The sequence below is a fragment of the Equus asinus genome, chromosome 1 (assembly GCF_041296235.1).
Source record: "Equus asinus isolate D_3611 breed Donkey chromosome 1, EquAss-T2T_v2, whole genome shotgun sequence".
NCBI lineage: Eukaryota > Metazoa > Chordata > Mammalia > Perissodactyla > Equidae > Equus > Equus asinus.
Window position 1 is genome coordinate 30652020 of NC_091790.1, and position 19857 is coordinate 30671876.

The window sequence follows — 19857 nt, forward strand, 5'->3', positions numbered from 1 at the left end:
CGCAGCTTTTCAATCACTGTCCCACACTGTACCCTTGGGTAAGCGCGTCCGACAGTTGACAGAAGCTTCTGCAAAGAGAGGTGCTTGACTGACCTGTTTTGTGCAAGGATGACCCTGTAAGTCACATTGGCTGAAAAGAGACCCTTGTGGTATGAAGTTCTTAAGAATTTGGCAAGTCGATTCAAGTTTAGGGTGAGAGAGATAAAGAGAGAGAAAGAAGGAAGGAGAACTTGCTACTTTCTAGCCAGTTGGCAGATAGAGAGAGAGAGAGAGAGAGAGAGCCAACAAGAGAATGCTAGGGCGCATGCGTGCAGTGCTTGGGCATTCTGCATGGAATAGCGCCTTCTCATAGCGCCTCTGCCTGGAACGGCCAGCGTATGTGCTGACGACTCAGGTCCAGTTGGGTCAGGAGACTCTAAGCTCAGCTCTTTGCCGTCCTGGAGCAGCACCACCATGCCTGGTCCCCAGTCTCTGAGAGCACCCGCAGGGAGAAGCCGTCACGGTGTCCCTGCCACAAAGGGCACGGTAAGTAGGGGCCATTTCAGTGTGAAGTCAATTGGGCACTGACACATAAGGGGGGTTGAATATAGCAAATGTCCCCCTGAGCAGGACTAAAAATAGTCTCCAACTTAAAGACCATTGTTCAAAACACTACATATCGATCAACCCAATTTTGGTATACGTAGATATCTAGAAGAATATGTTCCTATGACAGTCCGGAAAACTCTGTGCTGGAATGTTAACCACGATTGGCTTCGATGTAGGAATTTTTGTAGATTTTTCTTTTTGCCTGTTTATTATCCATATTTTGTATTTTTCTACAGTGAAATACATTTTTTAAAGTTTTTAAAGAAATATTTATTTAGACATCTCAAACTGAAGCTATATTGGAAGAGGGGGAATGTTTGTTGAGCCTAAGAGTTAAGATTTTATATTCTAACCAAAAATCTAAACCTCGCCTCTCTACTCCAGTGTCCTCTGTCCTCTTTTAGTTTATAGTTTTGTACCTTCCTCTAAGTGCTGGGAGTAGAAAATACAGGATATTTTGATACAGTGCTCTCAAAGTGATTTTTAAAGTTTAATTAAAAAGAAACATTAACTCGAAAGAGAAATGGCAATTCTTTATATTTTCAGGCAGATAAGTCTCTAAATTTAGTCTAAGATCAAGAATAATCATATTCTGTGTCCAGAGCAACAGCCCAGACAATACTTGTGGGTGTTAAACGATTTGTTGATTTATTCACAAATGATGTTAACTTGAAATCAACAGCACTCCTTGATGTTAAGTGAATTTAACACGTTAAATGAAATGAAACTTCAGTACATTTAAGCAGCGGCCTTCTTTCTTAAGAGCTCCCTGTAGTGTCTTATGTGAAATGATACATCTTGGAGCAAAGGGGAAGGAGAAGGAATGAGAGGTTTAAATTTAGACCATCTCAGCCACACTTAAAGGGACCACAGGAGCGTTTGATCCAGATTCAAGGCAGAAGCTCTAACGCAGAACCCAGTGGCTCTGCAGGAGTTAAGAAGGCAAGGGTTTGTGTAACCATGAGGAAGAGAAAAGCATAATGCTGCTTACGCAGACACCGCAGACACCGTAGGAGTCCTCCATCTTGGCTGGCCGTCCTGTGTTCTCAGAAACAAATGCTTTATGGGTTGTTTTCTCTTTGTAGTTACGTTAGCAACTGCCCTATCAATTCAGATACTTGTTCACAGGACAAGCATTGATCAAATATATGCTGCGTGTGGGATCCTGGGCTGACCAAACAGAGGACCTCATGGCTGGTGGAGGAGCCCAGGGCAATGTGATCAGGGCCACCATGGAGGGATACACAGGTGTAAGGAGAGCACAGAGAAGGAGGCTTCCCGCCTGGGGAAACAGGGAAGCTTCTAGAAGAGATGACCCTTGGCCAGGTCTTACAGGATGTGTAGGAGTTTGCCAGGCAGAGAAGGGACTTGCAGGTGGAGAAACATCCCACCACAGCCCTTGGTCATGAAAGGAAGGTGTGCTCAGGAACAGCGAGCTATTGGAACGGAAGTCCTGGGCTCCTAGGGGACGAAAAACCATTGCCCTGGAGGAAAGTGACACAGTGACACAATCGGATTTGTGTTTTTAATGACAATCTAGCAACCACTGAGAGTGTGGGTTGGGGGGAGTAGAGAGCAAAGGCAAGAACATCTACTGGTCTTGATGTTATTGCAATAAAGTGAGCAGGAACACTGCGGGCCTGGATTGTAGCCAAGAGATATGGACCTCTGGGAGATATTTTGGAGGTGGAAATCAACAAGCTGGCTCTCAGATCAGACAGAGTGGGTGAGAGAAACAGGCTAGGATCCACGCACAAGCCTTTTTGGAAAAAAAGGTAGATAAGTTGACTAGTAACTGATAACTAACTGCACCTTGGCAAAAAAAATTATTTGTTAAAGTTCAACTTTTTAATTATCTAATAAAAGCAAGGGTAGAGTATGGCCTATAATATCAGAAGCATTCAGTTCAAACGGGCTTTTTTTTAGAATCTTCTGGACACTGTGTTCCCAATATTTGAGAGGGAGCAAAAGTGACTTAAAATTTTGCTTTTCCCTCTTGGTTTCTTTAGATAATTTCTATGCTAAAGGCAATGACTTCAAAGTTGTGACAGTATCAGATTTGGGGAAAAATGATACGGTGGATGCGAGGGGACTCCTGAAAGCCGGTCTAGTTTTGAAAGAAAGGAGCTCATTGGCCTTTAGCAGTGGCTTCATGGACTCGCCGCTCGCCTGTACCCTCTTTCGCTCCTAGATGCTGGGGGAGAGAGCTTTGCTCTTTCTTGCTGTTTCTCTGTAATTATAAACTCCTATCTCCAGCTTTTCCCTTTAGTGGTTAAGTTTCTTTCCGTTATGTGTAGCCTATAATGCTTATAAGAAACAAAGGCCGTGGCAGCCACAGGGAAAGCCACTGGGAGCCACGGAGGAAAAGGGCTGATGCTCTGTGATTTCCTGAGCTGCAGAAGGCCGTGTGCGGGGCATCCTCAACACTCAGGGAGGAAGACAGGGAGAAACCGAGAGAAATACAGAAGGGGGAGAGGGCTGCGGACGCTAAGAATACAGCCCCAGTCTCTGCTAGGGCCAGCACACAGAATTATTCTGTAATGAGTTCTGTTCTTTTTAATGCTGATGAATGAAAAATAAGGGTTATGCTCGGATCAGGTGGGAGACAGAGACGCCTAAGGGGGAAGACAGAATTGTCTTCTTCGAGGGTTCCACAGGGATGTTTTGTTCATTTATAATGTGGGAGGGATTTGGAGCCAGGGGGGCCTGGAAGATTAGGATTGGGGTTGTTCTAGACCCCTCTGTGCAGTCTGTTTCCTCCGGGGAGATCTCTGGAGAAGTGGATGTAGCTCCCTCGGAGGAAGGAGCTGAACTGAAACTATGGACGTGATCGTAAGGTTTGCTATTAAGGCTGAACTCACAACAGAGCGAGTGTGGGCTCTCAGGCGACCCAAGGGCACTGGCCTGGCCCAGGAGAAGGTGTGAAGAGTGGAATGTTGGACTGCCTGTCCCACGGCCAGGGCAAGGAAGGCCATCATGGAGCGATGAACTCTTGTGACCCATAGTTGAGAAACCAGCTGCCCTTGTGTCTGTCTTCTTACCCCATGGGCCACGGCAACACTCCTCCACAGTCTTCCACCCACTGTCCTGCAGTCACCCTGTCGTGACTGCCTTGACTTTTGCCATTATTCACAAGAGAACTGTCCACAGAGAGTTATGAGAATAAAAACAGTAAGATCTCAAACTCTTTGAGCACTTGCTCTGTGCCAGGACCTGGGCTAACACTGTGCGCACATGATCTCATTTAACCTTCCCAACGACCTTCTGATTCAGATCCTAACATCTCCATTAGCAAGTGAAGGAGCCCGAATGTGACCCGGTCCATCGAATCCACAGCCGGGCTCTTCGCATCAGATGCAACGATGCCGCGCTGCAGGAAGCTTCACTCAGCATGGCTGGGGGGTCAGGGTCAACCACTTTGACCGTCTTTGCAGTTCAGGGGAGATGGTGACAGAACTAGGTGACAAGCCAGAGGCCAGGTGGACAGCCAAGCCTTTCACACAAGGTGAAGAAGAAATTCCTGAGGGGTGACCAGGACAGGTGCCACACCTCCCAGCAGCCACACAGCGCCACCCAGGGCTCCCCATCCCCAGGCTGGATGGCACAGTGAAGACGGGCTTTTGTGTGTTGGACACCTAAGGGGGATGCGAGCGCTCCATGACACTCGGGGATGCACAGCAAACTGGGATGGGAATAGGGACTTAGTGTCCCCCCTGGTCTATCCCAGTGACAGTGACAAGAGATTAGTCCTCTGGAAATTCCCCTGGGAAGCCAAAGAGACAACAGGAGAAAAGCGAGTTTTCATGAGCTAGTTGTCATCTGAGCCATGGATGTTGAAGAAGGATGGAATGAAGTACACGCACACAGAACCAACAGGGGGCGTCCTCAGGGAGAGCTCGAATGTCATCCCAACACGGCCTGGGGTCCTCTGTAGGCCCTCCCTACAACCTCATGGTTGTAGCTAATCACTCTGGGTTAGATTATGACACACCCCTTGGTCTTTATAACAAGCTGAGGCCACTATCCCAAGGCCAGGTCTGGAGTTACACTTGGTCCTTGACCCTGTTTCTGGCTTGGCCAGTCAACGCACCATCCAACGAGAGCCTGATATCAACGATACTTTCCCAATTTTCATAACCACTCAGCTCCCTCGATTCCAGGAATTTACAAGCTCATACCCTTGAGTATATATACAGACATTTGGGGCACAGAGAGTCAGTCCACAGTGACACCCTGATCTAGCATGTCCATCTCCATCTCTGACATTTTGGGGAACACTACCAACCCAGTGACCCCTAACTGTATATGTCAGTGAAGATGGCCTACGGATTTACAGTGGTTGTCGTGTTGTGGCCTGACTCATTGTTAGCACACATTGTATCTGCTGACATATAAACATCATGTGAAGTAAAGGCCTGAAATCAAGACAAGCATTTGCTAGGAGGTGATCCGAAACTCAAGGATCACTGATTGAAACTCCAAACCAGCATACGATGCTTCAGAAGGATCACTCTGCAAATCCTTCAGGCTGTGTCTTCATGAAAAGAAGCCATATTTTGTCAAAGGCTTTCTGACTTGTGATCCCAATCAATTTCATGGCCATGCCAAGTGCCATCAGGGAAGAGGTGCCAAGTGACAGCCCAGGAACATCTCTGCTCCCGTCTCATCGCCATTTCTCCAGACGTATGGCGCTCTGGAATCCTGTTGAGGGGACTCCAGCTGGCAGGGCACCTGTAAGCCATGGGATATGCTCTTGCACAGCAACAATCCTACAAAGTTGGTGACACACCCAGGCCTGAGGACCTGCCAGGTCACAGGCTGAAACCCCCCACTCTTCCACCTCCTCTGCAGGGAACTGGTCTACAGGCACTGATTTCGAATTACCTGCTCAAAAAGGGTCAACCTGATTCCCATGCCAAAACTATAACTTAATAGAAATAGGTTATGGATGTGAATCGCAGCCTTGTCTGGCAAAATTACCCATCTCTGTACCCTCTACCCAGATAAATGATTTCCTTAAAATGTGTTAACAATTACGCAGCGTTTGCTCATTTAGAAACTTTGTTTCCAGTGGGGCACAGGACTAGGATGTAATTTAAAGTATAACATTCTTTTTGTCGTAACAAAGTTGCTCAGTCCCTTCCTAACAAATAGATGAGTGTGGGAAATGAGAAGCTATGTAAAAGAAAGCAGAGAATGTAATTCTTTCCATCAGTCAGCTTTTCAAAAGATAAACGTACTGTTCAGAGTCTCTAGAAAATCTCAAGTATGTATCCAGCCCTCCCCAAGTACCGGGTGCTGTTCTAACCACTTTAGTTACAGAAACTCGTCAGAGGCCCCGAACAGCTCTGTAGGGAAATTACTATTATTACTGCCGTTGTACAGATAGGAAACCGAGGCACAGAGGTTAAGTAACTTGCCCACGGTCATGGCTAGTCCATGGCAGAGCTGGATACAAACCTCTCAAGGCACAGGTTGTACTATGCTATCCTGGCCCTCTTTTAATGGTAAAGAACAAAAGAATGGTCCGTTGTGAATCACTCTGTGACTTTGCAGGGGAAAAGCAGACGCAGCTCAACACAGCTAGGCAATGTCTTCTAGAATGACCCCTGACCCTTCATTCGTCATGACCCCGGCCAAGGGTGCCCTGACCATTCGCTCCACTCACAACCCAGACCCCGGCCCCCAGGCCACCGGCCTGCCTCAAGATTTCCATGGTAGCCAAATCTACGCCTACCTCCTTCAGAGTTGTGTTTCCAGTGCTCTGACTCCTTTTCCAAGAAGTCCTTCTCTCAGTGTTGACCCAAGTCGTGGAGAGGTTGGGAGGGACGGAACCTCATTAAACTGACTCTCTCTAAGATGCAACTGACCGATGGCATTTGTAAAGTGTTTGCCTTTTTTTTTTTTTTTTTTTGCTGAGGAAGATTCACCCTGAGCTAACATCTGTTGCCAAACTTCCTCTATTTTTGTATGTGAGCTGTTGTCACAGCATATCAGCTACTGATAGACCAGTGGTGTAGGTCCGCACCCAGGAACCGAACCTGGGCTGCCGGAGCAGAGCACTCAAGACCAAACTTAACCACGAGGCCACTAGGGCTGGCCCACGTGTTTGCCTTTTTAAAAAGGTGTTTCTCAACTCAAACACTTCTCTGATGGGTAGAAATACAGACAATATGCCAGAGAGAATAATAAATTCAATGTCATGTGAGAGACATAGTTTTAAAGCATACAGATTTATTTTTTTAGTTGAGATAAAATTCACATGACAGCAAGCCATGCAACCATCACCACTATCCAATTCCAAACATTTTCATCACCCCAGAAAGAATCCCCATGCCCATTAGCAGCAAATCCCCGTTTCCATTCCCCTCCCCAGCAACCACTAACCTACTTTCTGCTTTTGCCTGATCTGGACATTTCACGTAAGTGGAATTGTACACTCTGTGGTCTTTGTGACTGGCTTCTTTCACTCAGCGTCATGTTCTCAAGATTCATCCATATTGTAGACCTGTCAGAGCTTCATTCCTTTTTATGGCTGAACATTATTTCATTCTATGGACACACCAGATTTTGTTTATCCATTCATCAGTTGGTGGACATTTAGGTGGTTTCCATTTTTTAGCTATTGTGAATAATGCTGCTGTGAACATTCATGCAGAAGTTTTTGTGTAGACATATATTTTCTTTTCTCTTGGGCATATACTGAGGAGAACTTCTGGGTCACAGGGTAATGGGATGTAGAATTTAAAATGGGAAATTTAGAAGAGCTTATTAAATCATAGGACATAGGAGACTGCCTATAGCCATCCCATTACTTACAGCCATGTGACCTCAGGCAAACCAAGGACCTCTCTGAATTTCAGGTTGGTTTCTATTGTATTGTTGTTTTGTATGTTAAATGAATGCTAGTTAATTTGACCTCCAATATGTTTCCTTATAAATCTGCATGTCCGTTAGCTGAACCAACACAATAAGACATTTAGAAGGAAAAAAATGTGTCCCTGCCAACTAGATTTTTAAAATATATATATAATTGCAGATTGAGCTAGACCAAATAAAACATAAATCCAGAACGTGTGGATCAGAGAAAGGCACTGAGGACGCAAAAAGGACCCATACAGCCGTGGCTCTCTGCTCTGGAGTTCATAGTCTAGGAGGCTCGTGACCTTGGCCTAAGCTTTCCTACCCACCCTGCTGCACACACACTGCACAGGATCAGATGGTCCGGGGCTTCTGCCACCCCCTGGTGTCCTCCGGGACCTTCTCTCCCTTCACAGAGCCATCCTGCTCTGGGCTTTCTGTCCATGTTCTTTGGGAATGTTCCTGCCTGCGTCCCTCACCTCAGGGCCCTGCTTCCATTGCTAGCCTATAGTTATAGCTATGTAGTCTGATAAACTGGTACAGTGGTTAAACCCACAGGATGTGGGAGACAGTGGGCCCGGGACTGAATTCCAGCTTTACCACTTACGAGTTGTGTGGACTCTCTGGGCTCAATTTCCCCTCAGTACAATGGGATCCTAATGGTACCTACTGCAAAGGATTATGGCGAAGATGAAATGAGATGGGCTATGGAACACACCAAGAACAGTGCCCCACACAGAGGAAGTGATTAAGAAACATTAGCTCATATGAGTATCATTATTAATGTGTTCGTGGCTCCCATCTTCTCTGCCATCTATGAGCAACTATGTGCAATTCAACTGGGGTTTCTTAATAGCCCAACCTTTGTCTCACCAGGTGCTCCAGGTAGAAACCCAGCTACGGTGCCAGGTGGGCGGATTTGGAGAGAGGTGTGCTGTTCGGTGCTGGTCCAGCGCAGGCACGTATGTGGATGCTGTGTTTGTAGCATCCTCTGAAGGTCTTTGCAAATGTGACCTGCTGTTTAGGTGCATTCTGCCTTCCCCTAAAGCGAGTCCTACTCACAATTTTGTTTGCACCAACAAACATGTATTGCTTTCGTCACTCTCCTGATCCAAAACTTTCCATGTTTATAATATAGTTTGAAATCCTTAACCCCTGAGTGACCTGGCCCACCCTTACTTTCCAGTCTTACCTAATTTCTCTCACTTCAGCTCCAAGCAGCCTCACTCATCAATGGGCCTTCCAAGCGCCCTCTGCTTTCCTGCCCCACTGACTTTGCTGGTATGACTCCCCCCACCAACACATGCTTTCCTCTCTCCCTTCACCATCTTCATCATCTGCTCCATCACCAGCCCAGCTCAGAGGTCACCCTTCCAGAAAGTTCTATCAGCTCTGCATTGCTGCTTCCACCAGTCCTCACTCCATGCCAGAAATCATGTCTCTTCCCTGTGTTCCCATAGCATTCATAGCATTCTTCTAGAACATTCTTTCTGCATTATAACTATTTGAACACATCTTATCATTGATACAATAACACTGTGGGTTATTGTAACTTTGTAATTATAACATTGTCTTTCATTTTGTAGCATCTCAGCCGGGGCTTGCACAGAGTAGGTATTTAAAGCTTGTTGGGTTGAACAATTTGCACCCTTCAGAACAATTCAGTTTTAACATTAACTCCTTAAATAACTGGCATCACCATGTTACAACTTTCTATCAGTAATAGGTCCTGTAAGTCCTGCCTTATTGTTAATAGTCAGCTCCGTGTCAGCTGGCACACCTTGGTGGATTCCTGGCTGTGTGAACTTGGACACACTCTGAACTTCTCTGTTCCTCAGTTTCCTCGTGGATAAAATGGGCATGGTAACAGTGCTGACCTTGTAGGGTTGCTGTGAGGAGAAAATGAGCCAGTCCATATAAGGCCCTAGAAAAGGGCCTGGTACTCAGTAAATATTAGCAGTTACTCATCTCAGGGTCCATTTCCACCTGGCTCTTTCCCTGGAGAAGTCGGGAAAATGGCCATTTAGATGCTGTAGTTACCAACGCTCACCAGTAGGAGGCGTCCAACCTCCAGGGCCGTGATGATTTTCCTTCCAGATGGAGTCCAGGAATAGACTTCAGTTTGTGGGCGAGGGCGGAGGTGTGTCTATAAACATCAAGAAAGCCTCAAGTTTTAAAGGTGACCACAAGGCCCTCTGCAAGAGGTTGCCTGGGAGGACAATGGCAATTCCCCTCCACCTCCTTCTCTACCCACCACCTACTTAGAAAGGGCAGTGGTGCCGAGGAGCTGGAAGGAAGAGCAGAGCGCGGACCCAGGGACACGGGAGGAAGGAAGCTGGGTCTGTAGCTGGGGACCCATATGTTGATTCTGATTCTGTGATTTCTTCCAGGATTAGCTAAAATGTATCCATGCAGCCTGGCTCGTGTGGTCACGTGGGATACAGTCCACACGAAATCGCCTGGCTGTCACTTTATTCTTCCATTTCCTCCTCCAGCCGGGTTGTTAATCTAGTGCCTGGACCTGAGCACGCCTGGCCCATTCCCAAGTCACGCTGTGGCCCGCCTGCCCCAATCCTGCTGGTGTTTTTAGGTCCAGCGCATAATCCACCTCCTCCAGGAAGCCTTCCCTGACCTCTCTAACCCAACAAGTTCCTCTTCCATTCAGCATCTCACCCTGGCCTTTCCATAGTCAGGTACTTTCCCCACTGCTGCCTGTCAGGTACCTACCTTTTTCTGTAGCTCCCCGAGGTCAGGGACACTCCTTGTTTGTCCCCCATCAGTAGTCAGTGCAGGCTCCTGCATGGAGCTCCATAGGTGTTGACTCCAGAATGATTGGAGAAGGGCCTGGTGTTTTGTAGGTGTGCAAGAATGGATGGCTCCTTACTCTCCACCCTGGACAGGGAAAAACTCCCATGTGAAATAAGTTCCCTTGCCCGTGGGTTTGGCTGGATGAGCCATTCTCTCCAATGCTGTCATCAAAATATGACGAGTGAAAGCTGTTATGTCCTCTGTAGGTACTGTGCATCATCTGGGTCTCGGGTCCCTGCCACTCTCTCTGGCAGTGTGTATCCGATTTTTTCCCTCCTGGCTGACTTTATTTTTGAGTGTATGGTGAGTGAACTCATTAGGAGTTAAATTGCTGGCCACCCACTCTGTAGTTGGCTGTGTGCTGGGCACCACAGTGTGGGAGAGATGTGTCCCCTATCCTCGGGGGACTTACCATCCTGTCATTCACCTCATCTGTCCATTCAACAACTTCTTGCACTTACGAAATGCCTGGCCTGTACCGGTAGGCTCTGGGGATAGAAAACAGAAAAAGAGGACGTAGTCCCTGCTTTGGGGACATGACATCCGAAGGGGGAGACAGCTAAACCACTTCAAGTCAGTCAGGTCAACAGCTTCTTAGAGGGCGTGATGCAGGTGCTGGATATACAGACTTACCAGCTGCTATTTCTGAGACAAGAACACTATCCATTCTAAAGAGCAAAGTAGTAGGAACATTTTGAGGGCAAAGAAAGCAACATCCCACCGTCACAAAAATCTCCCGCCTGGTCTCTGATTTTTTCATTTCCTTTCATAAGAAAACGAAGTATTTCATTCCAAAAGAGACAAGGCTTAGAGAATGGACTTAAACTGATATCCTATTCCTGATGGGAGCAAGAAAAAGCAGGAGAAAACAGGGCATGCCCATTTCACAGAGGAGGAGACTGAGGCTCCACACAGACGCTTCAGCCATTTGGCCCGACTCACAGGGCGAGTTGCAGGAGGTGGTGCGGCTCCAGCCCAAAGCTCCTGGTTCTCAGGCATCGCTCTCCTTTCTCCCCTCCATTTCACGCTGCACGCCATCCCAGGGCACAAGTTATAGGGTATTGTGGGCCCTCGGATGCCCCGTGGGACACCAGCAGGATTAACTGTCATGAAGCCATGTCCAGAGAGGCCAAGGTGGAAGACACATGAGGCCGCCTCCAGGCGGACACCAATCCCGGCTGGTGCAGGGCGCAAACCTGCCCCACCCCCACCCCCCCTGCAAACACAGCTGCTGGAAGCCACACCAACGTGATCGTCCAAATCCAGAGCGCTCAGCCCACGCTTCAGGGGAGCTGTGCCAGTGACAAAAGAACGCGCTCTATATCTGGCTGCTGGTTCAGAAGTCTGACCCACCCGCGGAGGGCAGTGGCTGGCACAGTGGTGGCGTGTGTGTGCCCATCCTACGGCAGGAGCTGCCAACCCGTGACAGACCCGCTGCATTCCGCTTGCTCCCGGCTTCCCCAACAAGCCACGTCTCCCTCAACTACTGCTTTGCCTTTTTGGAAAGGGCTGCAAAAAGAGGGTGGATGAGATAATGGTGAATCTTCCGGAAACCCTCAACGGAACCCCAGAGCCAAGCTGACTGCACAAAGACGTGAAGTAGGACTCTCTCGGCTCTCAGAGCACTTTTCCAGGCATCGTCAAAGTCACCCCTGTCCCCTTCATATGAAAACCTGCTCTGAAGAAGGGAATAATTCAAGTCATGAGCCTGGAGGAATAAAGGAGTGAGAGCGCTCTGCTGTGTTGGCTTTCATCAGCATCAAGAAACCTTGTGAAAAAGAATGACTCTGTCAGGATGGTGTTAAGGCGTAGCTGGGACACCGACGAACACCTTGGAGAGAAGAGCTCAGTCTTCACTCCTAAAAACCAGGCTGGTTAGAAGCCATTTCCTTTGTCCTTTTTCTGGTTCAATCACACGGATTCTCCGGTACCCGGCACACGGTGCTATAGGGAGAGCTGGCCCGGACCCGCAGCACAGCCTTCCACGGGGACCTCTGCTGTCAAACCCCCTCGCCACCACTGGATGTTTGCAGCCCAATTCTACCATCCACCTCCTTTTGTTCATACACGTCCTCACTCCTCCTTTTCCCTGGAAACCACACTCCTTCCTTGCCGTCCTTTAGCCTGCGGGGTCTACGTGATGGTTGACCATGAACGTGATTTCTCTTTGACCTTGGAATGACTTTCTGCATTTGATTCTCAGACAGCCTGACACGTAGGGATTTCTACTTGTGGTGAAAGCTAATGCCACACCTGGAGAGAATCGGGCCCTTTCGAGAACTAGATGACTAAATTACGACGCATCCAGACTCAGGAAGGCCTGATTTACCAGCTCGGTTCTCCCTGCTCCCGCGTGTAGCTGCCTCCAGTCTGGGAACAGGAGCCTCTCCCACTACCTGATGGGGATTCCCAATTGCCTACAAAGTGGGAGTAAACCGAGGGTGTGAGATGTCAACACAGCACAATGGAACAGGATAGATGGTCTTCCATTAAAGCAGAACGTACAGCCGAGGTCTGTGACCTTCCTCAGTAAAATTAAAAACAAGACCCGTTAAATAAACACAGCTGGACACAATTGAGAAAACACTGGTGATCTGTCCTTTGCAGAAATAAAGCCGAAGGGCTACTTACTGTTGTCAAATGGCCACACATGAGAGGGGCTGGAAATGCAGCTGTGGTCCAGCGTGAGGGTCGCTACATGGCAGACCCAGAAATCAAGGCTTCTGATTGTACTGAATAGGCCAAGAGAGGCCTGGAGAGCGAGCTCTCTGCTCTGGTCTCTCCAGCCCGCGTGGTTTCTCAGTTAGTATGAGAACAATGGTTTGCACAACCCCTGCTTTCACTTAGTGCAAAAATGGGCTTATTTTCTAAGCTAAATGTAGTTCAACCACTGGGGCCTTCAAAGCGTCCACGGCCCACCCCTTTTGACTGCAACCATCTGACATGTCGTCTAAGCAGGGCCCAGGCCACTCACCGTGGGTCTGAGTGTTGGGGCCTCATCAATAATATATTTATTCTGAGTTTAAGTGTAACGCCCTTCCATGCAGCGTAGCGGTGCAGAAAATAGCAAGGAGAGAGCTTGCCTTTGTAGGTTTTGTTTGTGAACACACTTCATGTTGGTGACCTCCTCCTCCAGGGCTCCCTGAACACCTGCAATGGCTCATGACAACCCGGGGGCACTCACTCTTAGGTTTCTGCAGCCCGAATGAGGCAAAACAACGTTAAATCTGGCCATGTCACTCTTCTGCTTCAACCTTCCATTGTTTCCCACTGCCCTTAGGATAAAAACCTGACAACTCATGTGCCTTCATAGCTGGCCTCTCCTCCTCATTTTGCGCCATGTCTCCCCTACCCTCTTCAGGCTCCAGCCAAACTGGTCTTGCCTCAGTTCCACCATCTTGTATGCTGGCTCCCACCCCAGGGCCTTTGCATGTGCTGTTCCCTCTGCCCCTGCTTTTCCATTCACTGACTTCACTTCTACTCCTTCTTCAGGATTCTGCCCAAATGTCACTTCCTCTCAGAAGGCCTCTGTGACCTCCCAGACCGGAGCAGGTCCTTTATCTCATGCTTTCCCAGCCCCTGCTCCTTTGTGGCACTTGGCCTCTGGGCGATGAGATCCTGGTGGGGCCAGTTGTTTTTATCTGCACCCCTCACTGGAATATAAACTCCACAAGGCAAGATGGCATCTATTTGTCTGTCTTGTAATCCTAACTCCTTGTGTTCAGTACCGGGGCACATAGTTGAATGCATGTTTGTTGAATGACTGAATGAAAGAATAGGGTATGCCATGTTGGGAAACAACAATGGATTTCCTGTCAAAACTCATACTGAACTACAAGACAGGAAACATCCTATGAAGCACAAAACATGTTACCTTCATGCTGAGAAGCCCAGCAGTGGCCTCATATAGCTGTCACCTGCAGATGGCCAAGAGGCCAAAAACTTGCCCAAAACTTTGCTCCATCTGTTCTGCCCCACTGTCCCCTCTTGGAAAAGTTATCCATTTATGGATCTTTGTGGGGAGCGAGAGGAGAGCTAATAGGCTTAGGAATCATGGAATCACAGAACGAGCCCCAGGCAGGAACTCAGAGACCCGACCCAGCCACACTGAGTGGGGGAGGCCACTGGCGAGAAGCCGCTCTCCCTGCCCCCCCAGATGAGAGGGCGCTAGGGCGTGGAGGACGTGCCCCCTTGATGCTCAGCCTACTGCACTGGGAACAACGCTGCATTTCCTGAGAACAATGTTCCCCACAAAGGGAGAGACCAAAACCAACCCCGCTCTGCTCTGTTTCCGCAGCTCAGAATCCTGGCTCAGCCTCGCTCCTCAGCACCAGCGTGTGGACTGGGCAAGATTTTAAGCAAGGCGTGGCCACCCACCAGGTAGGTGAAACCCCATCGCATGAACCCGCTGCTGGGGCCCCACTAAGCCAAGGAGCGCCCTCAGCTCCTGGTTCTTTTCTCATTTCCCCACTGCCTGGTGGTCTCCTCTCTCTAGGGTGCTTTCCGTCGCACAGCAGAATGCAATGGTGCTGTGAAGATGGACCATGCAGAAGAAGCCTCGGCTTATTCTTAGGCACATGGCATCACTAGGACAAAGTGTCAGGTTGTCACTGGATCACCCAGGTGTTCTGGGCATCATGTGGGTGCACTCCAAAAAGAACCAAAGAGAAGGAAAAAAAACCCACTTCACAAAAGTGAAAAGTAGTCCATCTAAGAGTGTTGTTTTGATTTCATCTTTTCTTTTTTTTTTTTTATTTCATCTTTTCTTTACTGAATTGGTCCAAATTGATGAGCATCACTATCCCTCTCAAAGGATCTCATACACCCCAAGAGGTAAGTCGGGCCGAATGAGCTTGGAATGGCCACCAGTTATTGGCATTTCCCGTAGGCCAGACACCGCTCACCATCACCGCATTGCATCCTTTACCCTCAAACCGACCTTCAGAAGTGGACAAAGTTATTATCCCAATGATGCTCTGGGAGGTTGGATGACTTGCCGAACAGATGATGAGGACTAGGATCCCAGTTCAGATGCGGTGACACCACAGTCTCAGGCCTTACCTAAAACTCTTGCAGGCAGTGGGGTTAGAGGAAACTAAAACAGTGTTGCCAAGGGTCCTGGGAGAATGGCCAAAGAGAGGCCACTCCAGGCAGTGGACAGCACATGGCAAAGCCCAGTGGGACCCACAGAAAAGGAGGACGTCTCTGTGATTACCCTGCGGTCTCTCCTTTACCCCCAGACCCCACTCTTGGGCACAAAGCCCCCACTCCAGGCTGCCGCAGACACACGCAACTCAAGTCCACTCAGGGACATGCAAGCGGGTCCCCGACTCATGCTGGAGGCTCTGCTGCAGTGTGCAGAGCCCATGGACTCCCCGTAGAGTGCTCCTTCTCTCCCATGGAGCCAGCAGACCACCTTCCTGAATGTGAAAGCTCAGTGGATATAGGCAAGTAGCTTCTGCCTTTACGCACCTGCTGGAAGCATTTTGAAGGAAGCCGGAGCAGTCAATGGTAGACAGGATTTACCCTCCGGTCATTTGAGAATGCAGGTTATATGCCGACACTCAGAAGGGAGCCCTGGCAACTGAGATGGGTGTGCTGTGATGAGGATCCTGCAAGAGCGGAGGATGGGAGGGGCGGGGGGTGCAGAGAAGCGGGTCAGAGCAGAGCAGAGCTTATACATTTTGGGTGCTTGCTTGAGCATCACCGAGCCGGGACCTTAACTGTGGTCAGTGACCCTCAGTCACAAACGCGTGGGCACATGAAGCGAGGAGCTACGAGGAGACGTGAGAAGTGATGGCAGCGTCTCTCAGAAAGTGATGGGAACGTCTTTTCTTCATCAGGCGGATGAAGAGCACTTTCCCAAGCTCTCCAAACATAAGATAAACTTGACAGAAAGCCTGGGTAATGCACTTGGCCTACAGGAGGGCAAGCGTGCTGGTGGCCGTCCCCACCCAGTATTTGTTACCTGGAAGGCCACTCCTTGCCCTCAACTCCATACATCACAGGAGGATGGGAGGTCAGCAGAAGCCCTTTGAGAGATGTGCTTGGAGATGGTTTCAATTTGCTAGCTGGGAACCAAATACCTGAATCCACATACCACGATTTTTACAAGCATCTTTAGCAGTTAAAACTTCAAGTAAAAGTTTCAAGTATCTATGACACTAACAGTCTATTGTAAGCTAATATACACAATAGAAAGGCTGAGAAAAATCACAAATGGGAGTCTGGTTTATAGAAGTCAAATGATGGCCTTGAGTAAGACTGCTGCCAAAGTTAACGATATTCCAGATGGTAAACGAAAGTAAAGTGTGTCTGACATCTGCTAAAGCTGGTGGATTTCATCCCTCTGCCTCCATATTAGCGCCCTGATTGACCTGGCACGTTCAAGAGCTACTATTTGTAATTGACAAATGGTCTGACTCATACGATCAAATGGTTCTCCTTCCAAAGACGAATCAGAGCCACCTGGTTATCTTCCCAACTGATCTCTTTTACTAGATGTTTAGTCTTAGATATACAGTGTGCCTGTGAGAGCATCTAAGCACGATACACATCAGATGCACGCGGCTTGGTATCGCGGTGGGACCAAGACTCAAGTCCTTAAACTTTCTATGACCGAATCAAGCAGAATTTACACATCTCCTTAGAAGGGAATCCAATAAAGTGCTTTGGCTACAGGAGGTGCTCAATAAGCGGCAGACATCTCTGCCCTGGTTGTCATGGTAACTACATCATCCAAATGCAAGCGACAATTTTCATATGACATTTAAAGAGTCCTGTGTGAATCAGGCTAACCACATCTTTTGACCTGATTAGGCCCAGAATTGGCTTCATGTCTGCTCTTCATAGTCTGGCTTCAAGACCGTCAATCAAACACAGATATCCTGAGCGCCTTCTGTGTACCTGGCACAGAACTGGACCCTAGGGATGCAAAGATGCTACAACAAAGGCCATGCTGTCAAGGTATCCCTAACAGAGTGACAGGTGGACAGGTAACCACAGGACAGCAAGATGAGTGTCAGGGCCAGAGCAGGTGCTGGAGGCTTAGAGGAAGGTGTCCGAGGGCTTCCCTGGGAGTCCAAGACGGGTTGAACAGAGCTGGGTTCTGATGGACAAGTGGGAGTTGGCCAGGCTGGTGGGGCCATTGCAAGTAGAGATCAGCACATCCCATGGACAGCATTCTGAACGGCACAGCAGCATGTCTGGAGGGCAGGAGGGGACACTGCCTGACTTGGTGAGCACAGCAGTATGTCATCACCATGCATTGGGGATAATATAGGACACCTCCACTTTGGTTGTAGGACGTTATTTATATATTCATGAAATTCCTGTAGAATAATGAATGTTAAACATTTGGGGGACATGGAGCCCTTTGAGAAGCTGATTAAAAAGAAGAGCAACTATGTGCCCTCTCCCCGTGACTCCTGGTTAAGAAGTCCTCGTGTGGAATATGAAGTGCTTCAAAGCCAGCTGAAACGATGCTGACCTACAGCCACAGCCACAGGTACCCGGGGGCTGGGCTTCCCTGCCTCTGCCTCTTAGGACCACCCACGTCTCTTACACAGCCCACCGAGAGAAGCATTGTGACTGGTGGAACTTCCTGGCACTGAGCCCACCGCTGCCCTGAGGGTGTGCTGGCCCAGAGCGAGGCTGGGCAGCCAGCCGTAGGCCCAGCTCAGGTGAGCTAACATGCAGGCAGCACAGTGCTGCTTCCTGCCCCTCACCCCGCTGTGGGTGTCTCCAGGCAACTCTCCAGGCGGGTGTTTCCCCTGAGCCCACAGTCAACCCATCAGCTAACAGTGTCTCCACAGAGAACATTCCATCCATGGCCTTCGTGCTAGTGGGAGGCTCTCTAAATGGCCTACGAAGGATCAACAAAGTAAACAAACATAATGGAGAAAGCTGAAGTTCACAGGTAAAATTTAGAGTCTGCAGACCTGGGCCTGCATCGTCCTCCGGCCATCTATCCCTTCTGTTCCTCATCTTCTCTGAGCCTCGGGTTCCCCATCTGTAAATAGGGCTCCAGGATTCCCACCTGATTCACAAGGCAGAGGGAGTAAAATCAAGTGAGATAATGTCGGGGAAGTGCTTTGAACTCTCAACCTTCTGAAAAGCCATTAATTATTATTAGAGAAAATATTAGAGAGTTAATGATAAACATCACAGAAAAAAAACACAGCGTTTTACTAAAACCCCAAAACAAAATTTCAACATCAAAAAAAAGCCAGATACCCTATAGAGAGAGAATGGATAGTGTCTCTCATTTGTGATAAGGTATCATAAATATTTTTATTTGTTTATTATACAATTTTAGAAAGGACAAGTAAGAAAAGGCGCCTTGATGTGATTCCAGGTGAGAGTTAAGAACTTCCTGCCTGGTTGGAGCAGATGCTCCTCGAACACTGGCTGGGACACAGGTGTCCAGCCAATGTTTGTTTTTATTCTAGAAGGAGGTGCTGAACCAGGAGAAACCCTGCTGATGGAGAGGCTGTGTGCCATGAGCCTGGCCAGGCCACTCTGTAACCGAGGCCTCCCTCGCTCCATGATTTCTTTCTTCCCTACACTGGTATCTGTGTAAGAGCAGGGCCCGCGATGGATTCCGGCTCCCCTGTGGTTCCATTACCTGCTGCTTTTTCCCATTGGTCCCCAATTGTGTCCCCTTGCTTCAAACTGCTTATGGGTGATGAGCCAGGAAAGGGCAAGAGAAATCCAGACCACCTCAGTGGAAAGCAAATTAAACAAAGCACATAAAAGTTCAAAGGTGGTTCAACACATTGCTGCAGGCTTCGTTCATTCATTCATTTGTTCATCATGCATTTTCCTTATTCAGGCGCTATGCTGGGGTGTAGAAATGAATCTGCATTACAATAGAGAAGACAGACAGATGGACACGAAGCAATTCGATGACAGAGGTTGGCAGAGAGACACCCAATCCAGACTACACGTGGTCCCTGCATTGATATGTGGAGGGGGCACCTCAGCAAACACCAAGGGCCAGGGCCAATGACACAGAGCCCTGAGAACCCCAAAGGCCGTGCGAGCAGGGCAGGATTGTAAGCCTGGGTGTGGCTTAAGCTCATACGCTTGTTAAAATTTCCCAGAGAGTTATGTGGAGGTTAGAGGGGGACAGAGAATTGCGAGTGTTAAGATCTGAAGCAAGAAAACTGTCAGAGGATCTGGTCCTGTGGCATAGTGGTTGGAGTCAGCTCACTCTGTTTTGGCAGCCCAGGTTCACGGGTTCGGATCCTGGACACAGACCCACACCACTCATCAGCCATGTTGTGGCAGCAACCCACACACAAAATAGAGGAAGACTGGCACAGATGTTAGCTCAGGGCAAATCTTCCTCAGCAAAAAAGAAAGAAAGGAGGAAAGAAAACTGTCAGAAACTATCAAAGCCATATAGGCAAAGTGCTACGAGAGCTTGGGACTTCAGTGATGACACCTAAGATGAAAAAGAAGGGGTAAATGAGAAATACTCAGGAGGTAGAGTTTGGACACATGGAAAAGTCCTGATTCCAGCTCCCAGCTCTGCCACTTGGTAGCTCCATGATCTGCAGACGATGTTGCATCCCTGAACTTCAGTTTCTTCATCTG

General features: G+C 48.5%; 1 protein-coding gene across 1 annotated transcript in view; it reads left to right on the forward strand.

Moving 5' to 3' along the window:
* The first annotated feature begins 345 nt into the window (after positions 1–345).
* LOC139040027 (rho GTPase-activating protein 20) overlaps positions 346–19857 on the forward strand; it is a 50739-nt gene continuing 31227 nt past the window's right edge. Inside the window, exons 1-2 of the mRNA XM_070482801.1 lie at positions 346–525; positions 14555–14637. Coding sequence (XP_070338902.1) covers positions 454–525; positions 14555–14637 — 155 coding nt within the window. The 5' untranslated portion in view covers positions 346–453. The remainder of the gene's footprint in view (positions 526–14554; positions 14638–19857) is intronic.